A 17150-nucleotide genomic window follows, 5' to 3' on the forward strand; every position below is an offset into this window, starting at 1 on the left:
GCCTGAGCCATATTAGATACCCAATCAATACACAAACGAATGAAAGGAGCTTGGTTTTGCACCATCCATGGGACAGAAGTAAACTTGGCCTAACTGCACAATGAAGTGGGGGGGTCAGTCTTAAGCACCTGTCTCAGTCTAGAGCATCTCGGGAACAGTCTTGCAGCCCCCCAAGCCTATAACATACCTGGATCTAAACTCTGTAGACACACTTTAAAAGGCACGTTGTACAGCTTTAGGTCTCAAAGCCACAGAACAGCTGACCCTTTCAGCACAGGTCAGCCATATCTGATGTCATAAATACTGGGTCAGAACCTCATACCTCGGGACCAGAACGAGCAACAGGCTGCAGTAGTTCCACACACTCCCCTGGAGCCAGAAACTGCTCAGCAGCTCAGCCACTTACCTCCCGATGGTGAGATCACAGGAAGATGTTGATAACTTCAGTTTAACCTTGGTAATGACCTCATAGGGCTGTGAGAATTAAGTGAGTTAGTATTTATCAAGTACTCAGGACACAGAACTTTGGCACCATACTCAAAGCCCAGGAAGGGCCTTTCCTGCCATTCTCTCAGACTCCTGGTTTGTTTCAGGTAACTTGATGTTTGCAAGCACGTCATGTGCCACATGTGATGCCTAACCTCATGTAATTCTTAACACTGAGGATTAAACTACCTCATGTAATCCTTAACATTATGACTTAGGGATCAATGTAATCACTATTTAATGACTGAGAAAACTGGGGCTGTGAGGGGTTTAATTATCTTTACAGAGCTCGTCAGTGGAGAAATGGAATTCAACTCAGGGAGTCCAACTCCAACGCTTTAATGACTTGTTTCTAAAATGATTTTTTTTTTTTTTTTTTTTTTTTTGGTGAATGCCATAGCCTCGGGTTTGGAAAGTATTGTAAGCAATACAAAGAGGGAAAAGATAACAATGGGAGGTTCTCCTCAGAAAAATCTGAAACAAGAATTTCTAAACTAAAAATGTGTGGGGGAAAAGGACTGACAGTGGAGGGTACAGAGGTGTATAAACTGATGCTTAACAGCGTCAAGGAGGAAAATTTTTCCTCTTTCCATTTCTAGAGTCTTTGGCTGGCCTAGTAATTAAGTTGACATAGATTAAGAGGAGAAAAATGAAAGTTTAATAAAATGTATACATGGGAGAGAGACAGGAAAACTAACTTCAAAATGGCAGAAATTATCACCTTAAATACTATTTTCAGCTAAAGACAAAAGCAGATATTGGGTCCAGCGGGGCAGGGAGGTGCGGGCCGGCGGTCAGTTACGGACGGTTACCAGGAAGAGCATAGTAAACCAATGTAAGGTGGTTCTGCAGATTTACTGATAAGTCACCACCTTCTCTGTTGTTAAGTTTCTAGAGATTTGATCCTCCTCTTCCAGGAACAGCAAGGGAGATACTCTAACAAGTGGAGAGCTCCCTCACAAATGTAAATCTCTTACAAAAGGATAACTTTTACTCAGTTTTCAGAGCGTCACCTGTGTCTGCAATTTCTTATAGATAACCAACTTAAAATAATCCTTATGCTAAAGAAGCACATTTTGGGGTGGCAAATTCTGCTCCCCTACAACAGCCATTCTAATCGAGCATTATACACACATCACTTGAGTATATGCTACTCATCCTTCAGCAAAATGTCACTTCTATTAGAAATGAGCATTCTATTCATATTAAGTCAAACAGTGGAATCAAAATGTCATAAATTTCTTAGCTAGGCAGAAATTCGTGAGTTTTCTAAAATATACATACTATTTATAACAAAAATTTTTCTACTACGCTTTATAAAGGCTTAAGAATATCAAAAAGAAAAGGAGAAATTGAAAAACAAATGAAACGGGAGCACTGAATATGAAACAGAAAAAGTGAACACACTAGATACAAGTAATAGATTTCTAATTTAAAAACACAGATATGCCACAAGCAACAAATGTTTACTGCACAGCACGGGAAACTACCGTTAATATCTTGTAATAACCCATAACGGAAAATAATCAATAAATAGTGTGTGTATATGTATAACTGAATCTATATACACATATATTGAGTGGGGGCTTCCCCAGGGGCTCACAGGTAAAGACTGTTTGCAGTGTAGGAGCCACAGAAGATGCGGGTTTGATCCCTGGATTGGGAAGATTCCCTGGAGGAGGGCATGGCGACCCACTCCAGTATCCTTGCCTCGAGAGTCCCATGAGAGGAACATGGTGGGCGACAGTCCAGGGGGTCCCAAAAAGTGGGACGTGACTAAGCAAGCACACACACACAACTGAACCACCTTGCTGTGCACCTGAAATGCTGTAAGTCAACTATACTTCATAAAATATATATATTAAAAATTCAAAACCAGAGGGATGGGATGGGGAGGAGTTGTGGGAGGGGGGTGTGGGCTGGGAGACACATGTACACCCATGGCTGATTCATGTCGATGTATGGCGAAAACCACAATATTGCAAAGTAATTAGCCTCCAATTAATAAAATTCAAATGTTACTTCTAAAAGCAATGAAATCACTCATTTCTTAAAAATTGAAGACCAAGTCAAAGAAGACTAGAATGTTCCCTGTGAGGTTCTACACTTACTCCATTAATGCTGCTTCGGCTCCAAACATTTTTAGAACTTCATTTGGAGCTGTCCTCAGAATGAACTTTGAGAGCATGAAGTTTCATTTTACAGTCAGCTCATGTTGGATGGATGGATGGACAGACTCACACACATCACTCACCTTATGTATCAGCTGGGCTCCAGATGATCCTCTGGCCATTTCCAAAACTAATCCATCAGAGGATGAGTAGCCACACTTACAAAGAACCACTCGAAAGAATGTTCAGGGGATGCCTGCCAAAATCAGCTTCTTTACCTTACAGATACCATTATATATATATAAAGAGAAATTATGCTTAAATTACCTATCAAAATTATTGGGTAAACACTCCAATCACAAGCCTATATTGACAATAAAATATTGCAACCTTTATTTAAAATAAAACACAAGTTGGCAAGCCTTGTGAGACAACAGGCAGACAGCATTCCCCTTTCAAGGGTCTCATTATTTACATCAAGTTTAACACTGTTAGCAGTTCACAGTCAGACAACAGGGTGAAAGTATTAAATTAGAAAAACGAAACACCTGAAAATATATTACAATAACAAGAACAAATACCTGACAACACTGGTAGTGTGACCCATGACGGATGTGTTTTCCGTTAAATCCCATACTGTCTCACCGTGTCCCCTTAGCAACGCACCCAGGGGTAGGCCCTCCAGATGTGCTCCTCTGGACCCCGCACACATAACCTGCAGAGCGTGACCTTTGGTATAAATATTAAACAAGTTCTAAAGAATCTGAATCATATGGTTTAAGGACAAAGTTCTATCAACCACCATGAAATGTTCAAACTTATTTTTGCCAAGCGAGCACAACACTGGAGTTTCTCCACTGATAGTCACTACAGAATTAAGATTGCAAAGAAAGAAAAGTGTGGGGTCTACCCAGGGGACAGGGCTCTGAGCATGCACAGAGAGCTCAGCCAGCCTGTTCACAGCACACACACTAACCAGGGCACAGCTTCCAGTCACCACAGGGAAATCTGAGTAGCTCCTCCCACTCCCCTCCTCCTTAGCACAACAACAGTGTATGTACATAATGTGGAATCACATGTACCCTCGGCGCAGATCTGAAATATGGTGGTGTCCAAACATACGCCCTAAAGAATGATAAGATGAGTACCTCATGGGTCCTTCCAGCTGCTGAATACTAATTTCTCTGAAGGACATTCTAATCAAGGTGACTTCTCAAAGTCTCAGCAAATGTCCTTCATGATGGAGTTCCAAGAGTGGTCACAGTGAAAACCGGTTTGTCAAAACAGAGGAAGGCTGGTTGTCTGGCCCTCATCTGTTGGAAACATCTGTGTCGTGGCATTCTTGCTACTCATAACACATGGTACGCTACTTCTGAATTGTACAGAACAGTATTTGGATTCTCCACCAATAACTTCTGAATCGAGAATAAATTTGTTTGGCCTACCTATGCTGTGTTAGAAATGCTGAAAATTATCTTTTGATGTGAAAACTTTACTAGCCAGAAGTCTCATTCTCCAATTAAGAGTTTATACTGCTTAATTACATGATTCAAAATGCCTATTCTGAGGCTCAGAGGCAAACCTAAGCAAGCTCCAACCAGACAAACTCTGCATGTCCTTTCTAAAAGCCTGCTGGCATTTCACAGTCTACCTCCCCCATGTCCTGAAGAGTTAGCGAGAATTCGCCAGAGACCTCAAGCCCTGTGTGCACAGTAGCTCAGCAGCTTGAATGACAGGAAGAATCTGGAAACTTGCTGCTTTGAGTACAATGATGAACAGAGAATCTCACAGAACAGACACAGTGTGTGTTGAAGGGGAAGGGAGGGGCGAGGGGCACACCACGGCCCTTCAGCTTAAAAGGAGACATCCTTTCCCACAGATGGGCTGCAGGTTTGAAGATCTGCGCACACGTCACCTGTGACGGCGGGCTAAGGTCACAGGCCCTGCTGCTGTGTTCAGGTCACAGAGCAATGGGGAAGGGAAAGGGTGTAAATTTTCTAGGAGAGGTCAACTGTTTCAAATTTGTAATAGTGCACTTGGAGGGTGGAAAGGGCCCAGTTGAGAGCATCTCCCCACCAGCTCACCAAGCAGGGGCAGAAACGTGCAGCGTCTATCTAGCCAGCAGCCCATGTGGCGAGAACAGCCCACTGACTGTGGCTCTAAGCCACCGCCACCAGGAAGCTCGCTTCCCCCAGTTTTAGTTCAATAACCATGCAACGTCAACCTAGCTGACAAATCCTCTCCTCTGCAAAACAAACAAAACCCATCTCCGAAGGCACAGTTCTCTAGGAATGATCTCTGCCAGTCCGAGTCAGCCCGGAATCAAGATGCCCCACGCTGGCCTCCTCACCTGGAGAAAAACACTGATGATCACTTGGGTGATCACAGGGTGGAGTCTTCCCTAACTTCCGAGGGAGATGTGGGTCCAGGATGTGGAGTTAAGAGTGAAGGAAATCTCTTGCACCCTTGTTATCTCAAGACAGAACACACGCAGCTCAGGCAGGTGGTGTGAAAAGCAGCAGCCCCAGGGCAGAGACTATCTTCTGGGACTCTGCAATAAACGTCACAGAGGACAGGCTGGGGCCACTGGGGCTCAGACGCTCGGGAGCAGGGCGCTGCCCATTCCACAGCCCTGAGATCCTCCCCACCCCCTCCCCCAAGTCACACGGGAGGGCAGAGGATGGCTGTCATGGAGCTGCAACAAAGCAGGTAACAGCAATTGTCACTCCAGGCAACAATGCTGGCTTGCCAAAGAAAAGCCAGCCTTTACTTTTAAAAGTTTGGTAGCTGGAAAAACTGGAACTCCCTCCAAAGAATATAAATTCCCCACTGTTAAAGAGTGGGACAAGTTTCCGAACCAGCCCAAGGCCTCTTCTCTGACTGGTGAGGCTCTGGCTAGTAGAAGATGTCCCTGAGCGGTCACATGGAAGGTATGGGCAACCCCAGGGCTGCCTTTCCCTATTTCTCACCTGTTCCCACATGTCCCCAACTGAAGCAGGAGGTTACCAAAGAACTGAGCTACTGGCTTGACAGAAGCTGACACAGAGATACAGACAGCTGACGTCTATTAATACATAAGAGGAAATTTATGTCCAGAGACACTTACCTAAAGATGACTGGTCATTAACAGATGCTTGGGACACAGAGATGGCCCCCAAATCCAGGTAGAATGAGTTAATGCAAGCAAGATGATGAAACCTCAAAATCATCAAGAATAAAAACGTAGACAACCCTGTCAGCTCAACGTGAATGCCTTGGGGCGTGGGGGGTTGAATGCAGAGCCTGATGGTAACAGTGACATCAGGAGCAAAAATGGAGGGAAGTAGGAGAGGCCCGAAAGCAGTGAGCTACAACTCAGAAGCGGCCACCAAAGCAACTTCCTCTTGAGTATCTTTATAATAAAGAGGTGAGTTACGTTCCGCTACTCCTCTTAGGAGACAAAAAAAAAAGGATGGTAAATGTCAAGCTCATCTATAATTGGTGGGAAATCCTAGAAAAGTAATTCCCAAAGTGCACTGGTTCTACAGCCATCCCCCCGCCCCCCAAAAAACAACAAAACTATACAGGACATAGGTTAAAAAAAGACACTGTCAACATGAACAGGTAACGAGTCTGCTCCCACCATCTATATTTAGGACATGAAATGGCTGAGCATGTAGTGGACAAATGTTCGGGGGTGAGAGCGCCTCACTCTTGAGTCAAGGTCCCTGGAAGAGCTTCTTTGTTCTGGAGTGAGTACATGTTACTGAAGTTTTATAATTAAGCCAGAAAGTTGGTCCCTAGTTTTGGAAAGTTATTCGGCACTGAGTTACCATTTTAGCAAAAGAGTTGCCACACCTGCACATACTCATTTGGCAGTTTCATACTTATAAATGCGATAAATCACAGAGCTGATTGTTTATATATCTCTATTTTCGGGTCCCCTGCACACAAAACTTGTAAGTCAATCATCACCTAAACAGACATTTAGATGTCTAAATTATAGACATCTATATAGACATTATAATGTCTATGTCTAAATAGACATTAATAACACAACTTTATAGTTATATTACTTTTTCTCAAAGTGCTTTCATATATTATGTCAATTATTAAAATGATACGAAACAATAAAGTTTTTTGTTTCTGTTTAAGAAAAAGGAATGTAGGACTAGGTTTTTCTTTAAGTTGCTACTTCATTACAAAGTGCAGATTGCTGTGTCACTAAGGTCTGTCCAAAAGAATGACCCCACATAATTTTTTAAATTACTGAGTTCTACTGAATGCCTGCTTTGCTAGTGTAGCCATTACTTAACATTCCAGGCCCTTAAGGTCAGAGAGTGCCAGGAACGTGTGCTTTAGAAAGTGTGCAGCCCCCGTGCAGACAGATCGTCTGAGTCACTTTTTTTGCAGTGTCTCACAGGGCAACAGGAACAGTGGCAAGAACCCACAGTGAGAAAGTGAATTAAGAACCACACTCTAGCCTTGGCTCTGCCACTAAATAACTGCTCTGAGCTCATGGACAAGTAACTTCAACATCCTCTCTTCCCATTTCTTAAGCTGTGAAGAAAAAAAGCTTACTGCTTACAGTGCTGGAGAAATTCTTGGAAAACACACTGTTTGAGACCTGGCCCCACAGGGAATTCCACAGGGTGAGGCCAATGAATCAGGATTTTTGTTGTTGTTGTTTTTTTTAAAACTCCAGGAAATTTTGTTGCACATCCTTGGCAAAAGCTCACTGGATTAAGTGTTAATAACAGCAGTAGTTAACATTTGTGGAGTACTCATTACATGCCAGACACTCAAGCTAAGTATCTTACACACATTATCTCATTTAATCCTTACAACAACCCTGAGGTAGTTACTATTATTATCCCTGTTTTCCAATGAAGAAACTAAGGCTGAGGAAGGTTAACTGTGACTTGCCTTCTAGACTGGCTTTAGAGTCTGAACTCTTAATCACTTATCTAAACTGTATCCTTAAAGCCCAAAAGCTTTAAAAGCCTTAAAGCATGACTTTGTTAAATAAATATGGGTAGTGCCTTAGCAAAGTCAGCATTTTATTAACTGGGCACTATTTTACCAGTCAACTTTCAGCTGAAGTGTACAAAAATTCTAACTTAAACCCCATAATTCAGCTAAAAAAGGGTCTGCTGTTGCTGCTGCGAAGTCGCTTCAGTCGTGTCCAACTCTGTGCGACCCCAGAGACAACAGCCCACCAGGCTCCCCTGCCCCTGGGATTCTCCAGGCAAGAACACTGGAGTGGGTTGCCATTTCCTTCTCCAATGCATGAAAGCCACTGGAGAGTGAAAGTCATTGAAAAGTGAAAGTCAAGTCGCTCAGTCGTGCCCAACTCTTGGCGACCCCATGGACTACAACCTACCAGGCTCCTCCGCCCATGGGATATTCCAGGCAAGAGTACTGGAGTGGGGTGCCACTGGGTCTAGTGGAGACCTAATAACCTCAATGTATAGAGGCTACCTGGAAAAACACTGAATAAATTTCTCAGGACCAATTTTTTTTTAAGGCTATATCTCTGAAAGTCACAATGGAGATCTGTAGGAAAATATACACATTTTAATTGTACACAAAGCCTTTTAAGAAAATACTTCATGTAAAGCACAAACAAGATGCATTTTACACAACACTGCATTGTAAGGTAGTAAATCTAAACTGAAATCGTATGATCTGTACATGAGAAGACTCCATCTGTGGCAACCCCAAAGGGACGCACACATGTAACCACTTTAGAAAGTTTTCAACACCTTGTAGAAGGGCTTTTGCTTTTGCTGTCTGCTTTGTTTTTAAACTAGACAGAATTAAACTACATTTTTAGTTTCTAAAAGTAATTTTCTCTGCTTTGAATTCAAATGCTTAAATTTATATATGGTTAGTTTTTAAAAAATCTGGTCCCTTTCAAGTAGAAAAAGGAAAAAAACCTAAGTTACATTTTCATAGTAAGTTGACAGTGTCTCTTTAACCCGAACCCTGAGCCCTCAACTCCTGAAGTTGCAGTTAAAGCATCACGTGGATGGAGTGTGCTGCAACAGTCAATGCTACTCTTGACAGTGTTGAGGGACAAATGAAAATCCACCATGGACATACTGAGCACCTACTATGAATGAGACAGAGCCAGGTGCTACCCCTGAGTAAGACCCAGCCCTCACCCTCAAAGACTGCTCTTCGGTGAGAAAACCAGGGAGCTTAAATACACTCAGTAGTGTTCCTCCAAGGCTTATTTTCAGAGCTCTCAAGAAAAGACCCCTTGCTTTAAAAAAAAAAAGAAAGAAAGAAAGAAAGAAAATCCCCTGAAAAACAATTCTAATCCCTCAACTTGCATCCACAATGACAGGGATAAACTTAAAAGCAGCATAATAATATTCTAAAGTTTTAGCTCTCCCTGCCCCACCCTTAAAAGGCTAATTGCTAAAACAATTTCAAGTTTATGGAAGTATATGATGAAGGAGAGTGGCAAAGAAGCAGGTGGCCAGAGGACTGTTGGTTTTCAAATCCAAGTTAAAGGAATTCTTCTAAACAGTACAAAGAGATCAGCCAGATCTCCGGTTGCCTGTGTTCCACCAACGAGTAACAGTCAAGAGGGACCACCCAACCCTTGAAAGGAATGCCCAATACTGTCTCCTCCCTGCTTTTTATTCTTTTTGCCTGGGACTCCTCTGGAACACCCATAGAAAGAATCAATTCCTTTCTTTCTAATGAAAACTAAAATTTCTTCTTGGTCAAAGATGCCAAACTCTGTCCAAAACCATTTTTCCCCTTAGCCTGATTAGTATAATCTCAGCAGTTTTAAAGTTCATCATCTGCTACCAAGCAAAGATGATGAAAAAGGAGAATGAAAAACGCGTATTCATACATAACAATACAGCACTAAAGAGCTTTCCAGAGAGGCTCTCAAAGGGATAATTATACACTTATTTGCAAAACATCCTTGAGAACATGTATCATTACCTCCATTTAATAGATTAAGAGAAGGGGCGATGGGGCTGACAGTGGATCAATGACAGAGCCAGGAAGAAAACTCACTGTCCACCAGTGTTGAATTCCTATCTTCCTAAGTTAATATTCCTTTGGGAGAAAAAAATAATGTTTTTAAAAAATATTGCATTCTCTTTGGAGGCAGGAATGGAGGGGGCATAAAGTTTTAAAAAGAGAATGAAGTGGTCACTGGACTTAGACCTGGTATCGAGAGTATTAATAACATCTAACCAATTAGATTTGGTTCTAAATTCAGAAGTGATCCTAATTAACTTCTGTAACAATAACTGAATAGGGAAGGAAAAGGAACCATTAGGTTTCCAAGATCTAATTGGCGTCCCCTGAAAATGACCTGCTCCTTCAATTATGCATATGTAAATAGAGGTGAAACGAAAAAATAAATATCAAAGAGTATTTCCGATATGATCTTTACAAACAAGCACAACAATTGGCAGGGGGAGTCAGTGAAAGAAGAAAAGCATGTGACAATAACTTAGGGTGATTCATTTGAAATCCACACAGTGAGAGAATGCTTCTCCCCACTCTCTACCTGGATTGGGTCTAAGGTGATAAGGGAGAGGAAAGGTACAGAGAAAGAGTCATTAGGACCAAGCCAGCTTTTCCCCTCAGTCACAGGCTCCTCGGCTGAATGCTGGGTTTCAAGAAGACACCCTTTCCCTGGCACTTTAGTTGATAAAGAAACATATATAGCTGCTCAAGTCCTTGGCCAGTACGTCAGTATGCAGGGACTCTCCTGAGAGCCCTTGTCCAGGACTGTTATTTTCAATAGTGTTCAATGCTGGTTAATGCCCTGAATGCTGCCAGGACAGAGGAAGACAGCCTGCCCAGCAAGGGGCAGAGAAAAACCACCAGACACCCCCTATGCCTATGGATCACAGATAGGCACCAATGAGCACAAAGCCCATCCTCACCCATTATGAAATCATACACGAGCCTGGGAGAAGTGGCTTCTGCTAGGCAGTATACAACGTAGGAGGAGGTTTCAATCTCCCTGAACACACATCCTAGCATTCTTTATCTCCAGCACCACTAACACACCAACAGACAAAAGGACAGGCGTGTACAGAAAGGGCCACGTTTCCCAGTTTTGCATCTAGCCATCTGAGCTGCAGCTCTTACTGCAGCCGTGACCTTGTGGGAGAAAGGCTAACAGCAGCTTCCAACAGCCTTGAACAAAACCTCTTGGCCTCGTCCCCACCCACTCACTGAGATCAGTACCACTAGTACCTACTGGAGCCCCTAGTCAATTCCCTTCCATGTGGTGCAAACTGAGAGCCACAGCCACCCCGTTGTCTGGGCACAGACCCAGCGGCCTCGCTCGACAGCTCTGTTTGGCCAGCTCACATCACTCCAGGTAAGGACAGGCTGGACTCGGTCCTTCGTAGCTCGACAGGCACATGTCCCTGATGCTTCAGTGCAGCTTCTGATTTGGCCCACAACTGCCCTGCCCCCCATCTATTTTCCCTCTCTCTCATGGATTTTGCTTTTTGTTATTTTTGAGATGAACCTGTAAACGTGAGAACTCAGAGATCTGAGGTACTTCACAGAAACACACTCAAGTATCAGTCTTCCATTTTCTGAAACAAGAACACAAGTAAAACAAGTCCCTTTCCCTCTCCCCTCAGAAACGTGTGCATCTTCCCACCTGGCTACCAGTGGCTACCTCTGCACCACATCACTGATTTCCTGTACACACGACAGTAAGTTGTTAAGGACAGGGTTTGCCCCGGGCACGCCAGCAGCTGCGGAAGACACCTGCAGCTCCTGCAGGCTGAGTTCCAGTTTGCTCACAGCCTCTCGGAAGGCAAATTTGTTGCGAGTTTGGGGGATGCAGTCCACATAGCCTGAGCAGTAGTCGAGCAGCTGGTGGCCAGTGTCCACCAGCTGGCTGTTGGGCACAGGTTCCGTGATTGCACTGGACAGTAGGTCAGCACATTCCAGCAGGGCCTCCTTGCTGATTTTGTCGGCTGAGATTTTCTCAGCCGCCTGTTTGGTTTTTCTCAGAGCCACTTTAGTACCTGCTGTGCCGTTGGCCATTTTGGCTGGCGAGATGGAAGATGTGGGCAGAGGCACTTGAGGTGGAGGCATCACAGGCCTCCCAGCTTTCCCACTGATGGGCACTGCCCCTGGAGCCGCCTTTTTCCCTCCCTCCTGTGTTTCTGACTTGGGCTGGACTGCAGTCGGGGCGACTGGCTCTTCCGTGGAGTCTGAGCACACGGACGGATGCTGCAGTAGTCTCATCACTGGTGGTGGGGGTGGGGCACACTTTGGTTTTACCCGGCGGGGTCGGTCCTTGTCTCCAGAGGAAGTGACCTGATGCTCTGATAAGAGCTTGAATTTATTCCCCTGAGAGTCTGTGCCAATGAGCTGCACGTCAGCTGGAGTGTGCTTCAGAGTGGGTGAGATAAGGACGGGCACTTTGTGGTTATGAGTGGTTGGGAGGACCGCAGCAGTCTTGGCTGGAGAAGCCCAGCCGGTCTGCTCGCCATCCTCTGGGACTCCAGCCATGCCAAGTCGTGCCCCACCATTCCTCTCCTTGCTCTTGGGGGCAGCTGCCGCTCCAGCCACCCCCAACCCTGGAGAATCCTTCTCTGTAGTGGCTGGATCCCCAGTGGGGGTTCTAAGAGGAAGAGCGGTGCCTCCTCTGGGCAAAAGTTTGGCTTTTGGTCTCTCCCTGGTCGGAGCAGCACCTTCCTCTGATTTTTTTGGAAGCGTGTCATTGGCCCTGTCTACATTCTCTTCTGGCTGAGAAGAGGTGGACACTGTCCTTTCCAGCTGGAGTTTGGACCTCTGGCAGTTCCTGGGAAGGGTCATTGCCATCCTATCCTGCTCTGGAAGCCCTGAGGACACGGAAGATGTAGAGTTTGACCTTGGAAAAGGCTTGGACGTGTCATCACTGGCTGTGGGTTTACCTGCTCGTAAGCCCAGTGTCTTTTTGATTAAGCGTGGTGTAAAGAAGCCTGTGATGCCAGACCACCCGCCCCCAGCAGCGCCACTGCCCCCACCCCCACCACCGTCGTCATTACAGAGGTTCCTCTGTGCAAAGCTACCCCCATAGCACTTGGGTGGCACCAGACTCGCTTCTTGCTGGGCAGGAGTGAGAGAGAACCCTTCAGCATGCTGCAGAGAAGCAACAGATGAGAAGTTACCCGTCAGTTCGTATTTCTTGTGGGGCTGGTTCTCCATTTCTCGGAAGGAGCTGCTGCGTTTGGGGGGTGTGGGAGCGTTTCTCTTTTTCATAAAGGAGCTGAAGAAGCCTCCCTTCCTATCTCTGGTGAAGCATGTCTCTTTGGCATCTTCCAAGAGGCTGCTGGGTGACTTGTCTCTCTGCTTTCGAGGCAGTGCTGGGGACCCACTGGGGGCCTGTGCACTTCTAATGAACCCTGATTTTTAAAAAAAAGAACAGCCAATCAGTATTGTGAAAAGTAAGTGACTCGCCTGAGTTACTAAGACTGGACTGTGAAGAGTGTTGTTGGCATCTATTAAAAGTCAAGTGTTAGCAGGACTTGGAGGAAACTAATAAATACATTATCATGTCACACTGCTGTTCCAAATGTGATGTGAGATATAAATGGAAAGAAATAAACCTGCTGGTTTTTACCTCCGCATCCATCTTTTCCCTAGCAACTACAGCACAATCTGGCTTCACCTATCAGACTCAGTGAAGAAATTTTTGCCAGAACCATAAGGACTGCAACTATCTGAGAATCAGGAGTTTAGGAAATGGAGTGGGAGGCAGAGTCGTGTGGTGAATGGACACATCACGACTCCTAACACTGGCAATGCAGAGCCGCGGACTAGAGTGGTAAATGAAACAGATGCCCGCCACACTTTTCCTTGAGGAAGACGGGCAGGAAAGTGGAAATAAATGCTTCATGCCCCATGGCTCTTTAAACAAGGCAGTTTGCCTCTGCCTCCCCAGGGACTCGTACCTGGTGCTGAACTAGAAGCAGAATTTTCTGTGGCATCTTGTGCCCCCTCGATGTTCTCCTTGTTCTCCCCCTGCTTCTTCAGCGTCCGGGTCTTGGAAGGGAGCAGAGGCAGTCGGGGCAGATACGGAACCACAGATGAGGCGGCAGCGGCCCTCCCAAGCTCCTCAGCAACCTCTGTGTGGAGGACAGGGCAATGAGAAAAAGAACAATTTTATGACAAAAGAGAAAAAAGGGAGTTTTCTCTTTTCAGAACAGGCAGACAACTGAGAGGACCTGAAGGAGGAGTACTGAAATGTGTGTAAGTGGAGTCACAAAGTACGCACCCTTTGAGTCTGGGCTTACTTTTGCTCAGCATTCTAGCCGTAGATTCATCCACATTACTGAATGTGGCAGGGGGTTTCTTGTTGCTGTGTATTGTTCAAATATGTGAATACACCAAAATTCATCCATTCTGCTCTTGATGAATATCTGTTGTTTCCAGTTTGGGGTTATTAACACTGCTGGAAACATCCTACTATGTGTCTTTGACTGCAACAATGGTATGCACGTCTGCTAGATACAGGAGCAGGACCGGTGGGTCACGGGGCCAAACTGGCTGTCCCAGTCTCCATCCCTACTAACTTATAGGAAAGTTCTGGTTACTACGCATGCTTGCCAAAGTTTGATGTTTGTTTGTCTGATTTTAATTTTAGCATTTCGGAGGTAGGTGTGTAGTGGCCATTCATTGTTTTACTTTGTACTTCTCTGATGATGGGTGATTTCATATGTTCACTGGTCAATTGGATATGCTTATTTACTAACTTATTCACAGGTTGAACAAAGCAAACAGCTATTTCCAGATATTTTTATTTTCAGGTTGTGCCTTGCAAAAAAAAGGAGGCTACATACATTTCATACCGATGAAGCAAATGAGGCTCCTGAAAATGTGTTCACCCTATTAGTAAGCCTCAGCTGATTAAAAGTGGCCATCGGATTTGCGGCTTTTAATAATAAGGCAAAGACTCACTTTGCTATTCATTCCTGAACAAAAATGAAGTATGGATCAGTCAAACTTTGGAATTTTGTAATTGACAACATTTTTGGTAATTATTTTTCAAAATTGATCCCCCACAAGTGTGGGTACATAGCACATAATTCAAGCCATGCCAATGAGATTCCAATGATATTCAGGATTTGACTCCACATGAACTAAAGGGTACAGAGCAAAGTGCTCTGATGGGGAGCTGCTTAATTTGGCCCAGAGGGCGAGCTGCGCCCTCCCCAACCTGTAGAAGTTCCATATATAGAAGCACGAGGATGGAAATACTTGTCATTAAACTCTGGTGGCGTACTTTTCCCTTTCTTCTTAGCAAAACACAATAAATCACTAAAGGAAGCAGAAAAAAACATCAACTTGCCTAATTTCTTCTTCAAACATTTTTTAACTTGAACTTAAGTAGTGAGAGCTCTGTTCAATTATGAAGAAAAAGAAAAATTTGAAAAAATATGTATACAACTCTGGAACTACACCAAAATGTCTAATAGGCAAGTATAACTCAGAATTCCGTGTTTTTAGCTCTCGAGGAATAGCCTTTCTATCTCTTAAATTTCATCTATTCGCTTATGTATTTAGTGTTGGCTGCGCGCGGCCTTTGCTGCTGCTCTAGGCATTCTCCATTGCGGTGAGCGGCGGCCACTCTCCAGCTGCAGCGTGTGGGCCTCTCGCTGTGGCGGCTTCTCTCATTGCAGAGCATGGACTCTAGAGCACACAGGCCTTACTAGTTACAGCTCGTAGGCTCAGCTGCCCCCCAACATGTGGAATCTTCCCAGACCAGGGATCGAACTCGTCCTCTGCACTGGCAGGCAGATTCTCAACCACTTGACCACCTGGGAAGTCCAGTCGCTCTCTTCCTAAGAAGTAAGTTTATTTATTTTCTGACTGGGCATTTAATCTGTTCAGTATTTATTTTTACTTAGCCTCACCAGGTCTTAGGTGCAGCATGCAGGATCTTTGATCTTCAGTGAGACATGTGGGATCTTTTATTACAGCATGCAAATTCTTAGGTGTGGCACGATGGGATCTAGTGTCCTGACCAGGGATCCAACCCGGGTCCCCTGCATTGGAAGCTCACAGTCTTAGCCACTAGACCAGCAGGGAAGTTCCAACAAGTACGTTTACTGTTTGACTTTTGCATATAATTTTAAAGAGACATTATACACAAAAGTAGGAAACTTCCTGTATGTGTCCATATACTTGTTTTTTACCTAAGAAAAAGATTCTCACTGTTCATAGCTTAGCTTATTTAACATTCTCTTTCTAAACTCCTTTCTGTGTCAATATATTTAAGGATATCATTTTAACTACTTAATTATAGGGATATAATAATTAACATACTGGATACTTAAATGTTCTTAATTTTTCAGTATTATAAACTACACTCTGATGTAACACCCTTACAGCTAAATCTTTGTTCATACTCTTATTAAAAATATGAGCTAGAGAGACAAAGATACATTTTAAAACAGCAAAATAAAAAAAAAGAAAAAAGAAAACAATAATAAAGGCTAAGAATTAATTCAATATCCTGAAATGGAGTCCCAAATTACAAGACACTATCATTTTTGGAATGTTATCATCCCCAGCACCCAGAACTAGCCCCCACCAACAGTAAATCACCAGGTTCTCACCTTCAGAAATGCTAGAGTCGTGGAACATGGTTTCAAAAGCTTGATGTGTTTCTGCAAAAGAGGGCCTATCTGCAGGGCTCCACTTCCAGCCTATGTAACCAAAAGAGAACAGTAGTAAAAGCTTCTTGGCAGAAATTAAATATTCAGGGCACACCTGAGGGTGAGTTCCATGCACTGGGACATGTGCTAGCTAAAGCAGTTACAGCAAGTCTGCAGTGACAGTGAGGCAGCTATTTCTTAGTCCCAGCCCCAGAGGTGTGAAGAACCCACTTCCTAGGGCCAGTCCTTCTATGCAGTCTCAGCCCCTGTTCCCTTCACTAGAGCGATGCAGAGGCGGTGGGGAGATGGTTTAGAAGTTTTCTTCCGTTGGAAAAATGAAAAGTAGTAAAACCTGTCTTCAAACTCACTCACTCTCACTCACAATTAGTTGTACACATTCCAAAACATAACAGTATATCAGAAAAGGGGAGTCTGGAATTCACATTTGATGAGAGCAGTAGGCAATCAATGCTCAATGAGAAAATAATGAGACTCAAATACCTTGCAGTTTAATTCACTACTCACCTCCCTACTTTTTCATCTTTACGAAGTCAGATGCCCTTGTTTACATATCACAGAACTCACTTTCATGCATTCTCCAGTCTTCAACACTCATTCTGTGTGGCTGAGAGCAATCCTCCCCAACCTAATCTCCAAATCCATTTTTTATTACCTTATTATACAGGCAAATGTTTTGGGAAACTGAGTGAGTATTTGGCCATGGACAATGATTTTTAGGGTTCCAGTATGACTCAGTAGTAGAGCACACAGTATCCCAGCTGGCTGATCAGTGACCAACTCTTCTATGTCACAAGTCTGAATACAATCTTACAACATTGATAGGAAAAATGTTTTCAATGTTGTTAATCATCCAGAATTGCTAACTTAAACTACTTCAAAATTAAAATCTGCAAGAATACTC

The 17150-nt window shown here is 44.0% G+C and overlaps 1 protein-coding gene across 4 annotated transcripts in view; it reads right to left on the minus strand.

Moving 5' to 3' along the window:
* Positions 7954-17150, minus strand: part of ABL2 (ABL proto-oncogene 2, non-receptor tyrosine kinase) — a 96366-nt gene continuing 87169 nt past the window's right edge. For 2 of the 4 annotated variants that reach the window (XM_018060655.1, XM_005690924.3), the window contains exons 10-13: positions 16190-16279; positions 13523-13696; positions 12740-12973; positions 7954-12430 (exon numbers count right to left, since the gene is read on the minus strand). In XM_018060655.1, the coding sequence (XP_017916144.1) occupies positions 11250-12430; positions 12740-12973; positions 13523-13696; positions 16190-16279 (1679 nt within the window). In that variant the 3' untranslated portion in view covers positions 7954-11249. Of the gene's footprint in view, positions 12974-13522; positions 13697-16189; positions 16280-17150 lie in introns of all 4 variants that reach the window. The other 2 variants (XM_018060654.1, XM_005690923.3) reach the window with 1 other exon arrangement.

This window comes from Capra hircus, chromosome 16 (genome assembly GCF_001704415.2).
Source record: "Capra hircus breed San Clemente chromosome 16, ASM170441v1, whole genome shotgun sequence".
NCBI classification, from domain to species: domain Eukaryota; kingdom Metazoa; phylum Chordata; class Mammalia; order Artiodactyla; family Bovidae; genus Capra; species Capra hircus.